The 5,966-nt window shown below is 36.1% G+C and overlaps 1 protein-coding gene across 1 annotated transcript; it reads left to right on the top strand.

The window, feature by feature from the left end:
- Positions 1 to 4,946: 4,946 nt before the first annotated feature.
- LOC127541656 (olfactory receptor 14I1-like) lies at positions 4,947 to 5,966 on the top strand. Its single transcript, XM_051966874.1, has one exon. It carries the CDS (start codon positions 4,947 to 4,949, stop codon positions 5,964 to 5,966), a length of 1,020 nt encoding a protein of 339 aa, XP_051822834.1.

Consider the following 5,966-nt stretch of genomic DNA (forward strand, 5'->3'; position numbering starts at 1 on the left):
ACACATGAAATGATGAGATAATAAATTGGCTTTGGACTATCACTCGGCTTTTGAAGGAGGTGTATGTGTGGTTGTGAATTGATAGTTACTTTCTATGCCTTCCTTCTGGAACTCATGGAAGTCTTTTACTGTAGCTTGTTTATTCATATTGTTTGTTATATTACTACTTGTTTGTGAGATTCCTCCCATGCTGATGGATTTAACCACTGATGTATACCTGCTTCTATTAACAAAAAAGAGGGAGAGATGTAGAGGGTCACAGATAGTAACTCTGGGTGAGGTATAAGACCATTCAATCCAAAGGGAACCTGCTGACAATGTCTGGTCAGGCTCTCATCTCTCCTAACGGCTCTCAGCCTTCCTGAGAAATCAAAAGGCAGTGACAACCTGTGTTGTAGTTGAAACACAGTGATATCAAGTGGCAAAGAGTCATCTACACACAATAGCAAGTTGTTTATGTGATCTTGCATGCGCAGTATATAATTAGCACATACACAATTTTGCTTTGGTTATATAGGGTATATAAGGGTGAGAGAATTTAGACTACATGGACTCCATGTTTGACCATCCATGTGAGTCTCACCTCATCACTCTTCTTCTAAGACCAAGGACTTGGGCTTGTCCCAAGATCCTCCAAAGAGCTAGTCTGGACACAACAGAACTGTGCCCAAAATATCAAGTGGTGCATACTGTTTGATTCAGCAATTTCTCTACTGGGCCTATATCCCAAAGAGATCATAAAAAGGGAAAAGGATCCACATGTACAAAAATATATGTATCAGCCCTTTTTGTAGTGGCTAGAAACTAAAAAGTAAGTGAACACCCATCAGTAGAAGAATGGCTGAATAAGTTACGGTATATGAATGTTATAGAATATTATTGTTCTAAAAGAAACAATCAGCAGGATAATTTCAGAAAGGCCTGGAGAGACTTACAGGAAGTGATGAGTAGTGAAGTGAGTAGAACTAAAACAACATTGTACACAGCAACAGTAATATGATGATCAATTCTAATGGATGTGGCTCTTTTCAATAGCAAATTGATTCAGGCCAGTTTCAATGATCTTGTGAAGGAGAGAGCTATCTGTATCCAGAGAGAGAATTGTAGGGACTGAATGTGGATCCCAACATAGCATTTTCATTTTTTGTTATTACTTTCTTGCATTTTGTTTTCTTTCACCTTTTATCTGATTTTTTCTTGTACAGAATGATAATTGTAGAAATATGAATAGAAGAATAGCCCATATTTAACATATATCAGATTACTTGCCATTAAGGGAAGGGGATGGGAGGAAATGATGGAAAAAATTTGGAACACAATGTTTTGTCAGGGTGAGTGTTGAAAACTATGCATACTTTTAAAAAATAAAAACCTTTAAAAATAAAAAATCATATTTTATTGCATTCATATACCCTAATGTATTCAGCCATTCTCCAATCATGGACACACACTCAATTTCCTGTTCCTTGTCACTATAAAAAGAGCTGTTAAAAACATTGTTGTGGCTGATATTTAGTGAGATTAAGAGAGAAAAGTTTTCACTATGTTGTTTATGAAAAAGACTGTTCCCTGTCTAATTATTCTCAAGGGAAGAATCAGAGAATTCATAGAAACCAAGGGCATGATGATGTTTACCTTGAATAGTCTGGTAATTTCACAACACCTTCTCCCTAAGACACTGGCCAATATATTTCACATTATTGTTCTATAATATAAGAATCACCAAAAATCTTCACAATACCTGCAGGTTCAGAGAGTTAGATTTTGAGGACATAGTTTTGAGTCTGCAGATAAGAATGGAATGAATTGGTGAGGAAAGAGATAGTCTCCAGATTATTTTTAGAAATGTTTAGAGGGTTGAGAACCCAATGGACAATAACAACATATACTGAAAATGATGCACATCAGAAAAAATAACTCAGGTATTATCATTTTTATGTTGGTTATAATTATTTTTCTTTGTAACTGGTAGGTTGTTTAGGTACTTCATGTGTGAAGTCAAAATCATGGGAATGATTTCTCAGTAATTCTTTTTTTTCTAAGAGAGAGTTTCTGAAAGATAGTCCACACATCATGGTGTGGACAGCATGGTAGGTTGGAATTAAGTAAGACTTTAGTCTGAGTTCTGCTTCTGGTTCTTTTGTCATTTTTATTTCCTTCTGAGAGTATGTCCAGTTGTTTCTGTCTATATCATTAGGACATTCTTACTTACTTGCTTTTCTCTCCCAATTGACAGTAAGTTTATGGAGGTCAGGGCTCTTGGCCTTTCTTGGAAACTCCAGTGCTAACCACATTGTCTGGCATGGAGTAGGCACTTAATAAGTGCTTGTTAACTTACTGTAACTTGACTATTCACAAGGCTGAGCGTCTGTGAGCCTCCTTATATAGAGGGAACATGTGCATAATAATATCTTTGTAGCTCACAGAATCATGTTGAAGCTCATCAAAGATAATATGTAACATATGTTGTGAATATCAAAAATTTATGGAAACATGAGTCAAACGTATGTTTTTGCTCTATGATGATAGAGCTCAGTTCTATCTTTCATTAAATGCAAAATTTTAATGCTGATCACAAGGAGTGCAGAGCAAGAAGGACAATTCCTTGCTGTGTTTTTTTTATTTGTAGCTTATCCTTTATGATGAAACACTTCAAAAATTACTGAAGGACATGGGAACTCTGTGTCAATTCTAACTTCCTTTCTGTTTCCTCTATCCCCTCATCTTTAATTTAATCTTTGTTAAAGAAAAGATAATTTGGATTTTGAATAAATTCATTGGAGGGAGTGCTGAATTTGGAAGCAGAAAACAATTATTTAACCCTGGCTTTATGATTTATAAACTGGGGAAGTTAAGAGTCAATCACAATATAAAAATAAATAAATCCATATATCTAGTTCTATGTCTATTTCTCTTAATCTCTATCCTCTCTATCAGACTCCCATGTGTTGTCTATTTTCATTAGTAAACAGATTCTCTCCATCAGGTGCCTTTAGAAATAAAATCAACAAGTCATTACTAATACCTTTTCAAAGTAAATTAGTTCATCTTCATAAATGCTGACCTGGGGAAATAGATTTCCTTTTACACAATAAGAATATCATGCAGAGATTATAGTAATCATAAATGTTGGCTCTGGTAGGGACAGTGCAGATTATATTGTCAAACCTGCCTATTTTCTAGATGCTTGGCTTGAAGCTAAGAGTGAAAGACATAACTCCAACACTCAAATTCTTTGGAGGAGGTCAAATTGACTCTAAAAAGCAGATCTCTTGAATTTCCAGTTCCATATTCTGATCATTGAACTAGACAGAAGACATGTGCTAGCTTCTGCCTAGGTTTATTTTAAATAGGGAAAAGATGCCCTAAGGTATGTAAAACCTTACCTACCTTATTACAGAAAAAATTCAAAATGAGGATAAATGAGAAATTTAAGCAGCTAGGTATTTTTCACCTGATGAACAAAACTCCTGCTGAAGATGACCATTCAAGTTTGGGAGTAGAAAGGGGACATCTGTTTTTTTGTTGTTTTTTTTTGTTTTTGTTTTTCCCAGAAAGCCCATTTCTTAATGTGGACTATCTTAGCAAGAAAGAAGACATACATCTGAGCAGTAAAGTGGTGACTAATGCTTCCTTGTAAACTCAGAATCAGAGCTCTTGAAATGCCTGTCAAGTGCATAAAAGGCTGGACTACAGAGATAACATTAACAAAGGAAAGAAGCCAATAAATATATGAGGCTCATTTTGAAAGAGATGACATTTCTTTTCTGTGAAATTCTCTTTAATTTAAGCCTATGATACAAATCTTAAACAATATATGTTAACTATTTCAATTAGGGGGATTGAGTGAGCAGGTGGAGAGCACTATAGAGTGCTTAGACTGAAATCAGGAAGACTCAATTTCATGGATTCAAATCTGACCTCACATACTTAATAGTAGTGTGATCCTGAGCAAGTCACTTAACCCCATTTGCCTTATTTCCTTATCTGTTAACTGAGTTACAGGGGATAATGATAAACCACTCCAGTATTTTTGCCTCCAAAAACCCAAATGAGATCATAGAGAGTTGGAAACAATTGAAAAATGACTTAATATCAACATAGCTATTTGTATTTAGATTTTTCTTTATGAGGGAAACTAAATTTACAGTCATAATAATTGTATTTAAAGGCTGAGTTTACTATTAATTGTCTTAGTTACTTTGTACAAAAATACTGAATCAATTTGGGCCTCACTTTGCCATCCTGCGAAACAATATTACCAATAATATTAACTTAATTGTATAGAAAGTGTGAGTGCTTTGAAACCAATTTTGTGAATACAACTCTATGGAATATGAATTAAAATGATAATCTTTCCCTCATCTTCATTTCCCTGTCTCTCTCTTTTTTCCTTCTCCCACTCCCTGTGCTCTCTCCCTCCTCTCCATCTCTTTCTCTTTGTCTCTCTCAAATTAAGATTTATAGATATAGATACATAGATAAATGTATAGGTGTAGAAGTATATATGCATATTTATATATGGAAAAAGCTATACAAATAGATGTATGTACACAAATAGATCTATTTATATAAGTATGTGTTCAACACATATTTGTGTATGCACATATGCACAAAATTCATTTCTAGGTTTGATGATAATGTTCTATTATCTTTGTTGGGATTTATTTTCCTAATGTTTATCACTTTCTACTTCTTCTGATCATTTTGCAGAGCCAAATATTTAAAACTCTGTTCCAGAGCTATTGGAATTAGCTTCATTGTTTCTACTGTCAGTTTTGCCATCAGCTGTTTTTTATTTTAAAATTCAGTTTGTTCAGGTTCAGACAGAATAGCTTCCAAGTTCTATCTAAGTAAGTATTTTTATTCTTTCTTTTTTAAAACACTTTGTCCACTTCTGACAAAATTTTGATTTATTTTCAGTTAAATTACAGCACAGCAGCAGGATGGGCAACTTCTCAGTCATCACAGAGTTCCTCCTCATGGAATTTTCCAGCACACGGGAGCTGCAGGTCTTACACGCTGTGCTATTCCTGCTGATTTACCTGGCAGCCCTCCTGGGGAATCTTCTCACCTGTGCTGCAATTATCACTGACCCACACCTTCACTGTCCTATGTATTTTTTCCTGAGTAACTTATCACTGCTGGATATTGGGACCATCTCCGTCACGCTTCCTAAATTCATTGTGAATTCCTTGTGTGGCGTTCAGTCCCTGTCCCTCCTGGGATGTGCTGCACAAATTTTCTTCTTTCTCTTTTTTGGAACAACAGAGTTTGCTTTGCTTGTGGCCATGTCCTATGACCGCTTTGTGGCCATCTGCCAGCCCCTCCACTATAGCATCATCATGACTCCAGCACGTTGTCTCTGGGCAGCAGGTGGTTCGTGGCTCAGTGGGCTTCTTTATTCAGCTGTACACACAGGGAACATGTTCCGCCTGCCCTTCTCAGGATCCAATGTGATCCACCAGTTTTTCTGTGATATTCCTCATGTCTTGAAAGTCTCAGCCTCTGATGTGTTTAATACTGAGTTTCTATTAATTGTGGCAAGTTCGTGTCTTTTGCTTTTCTGCTTTGCCTTTTTAATTGCATCCTATACTCGCATCTTCTCCAGTGTGCTCAAGATTCCTTCTGTGGAAGGACGCTACAAGGCCATTTCAACCTGCTCCCCTCAATTGGTGATTCTCATGTTATTTCTCATTTCTGCAATGATTGCAGTCCTCAGGAACATATCAGACACATCACCTATCCAAAACCTTTTAATTGCAATGGCTTATACAACATTACCTCCCCTGCTGAACCCTCTCATCTATAGCCTGAGGAACCAGAAGGTCACAGCTGCCATGGGTAAGATGATCAAGAGGATATTTTTTCCAGAAAAAGAAATGTTATTCCATGAAAACATAAAAACATTGAAGAATACGTATTTGGCATGTAAAATGTGTAAGGTAACACATGAAGTAGCCTGA

This window comes from Antechinus flavipes, chromosome 6 (genome assembly GCF_016432865.1).
Source record: "Antechinus flavipes isolate AdamAnt ecotype Samford, QLD, Australia chromosome 6, AdamAnt_v2, whole genome shotgun sequence".
NCBI classification, from domain to species: Eukaryota; Metazoa; Chordata; class Mammalia; order Dasyuromorphia; family Dasyuridae; genus Antechinus; species Antechinus flavipes.

Bases quoted from the DNA above. Each gene is read 5' to 3' on its own strand.
- LOC127541656 (XM_051966874.1), top strand. From the start codon at position 4,947: ATGGGCAACTTCTCAGTCATCACAGAGTTCCTCCTCATGGAATTTTCC.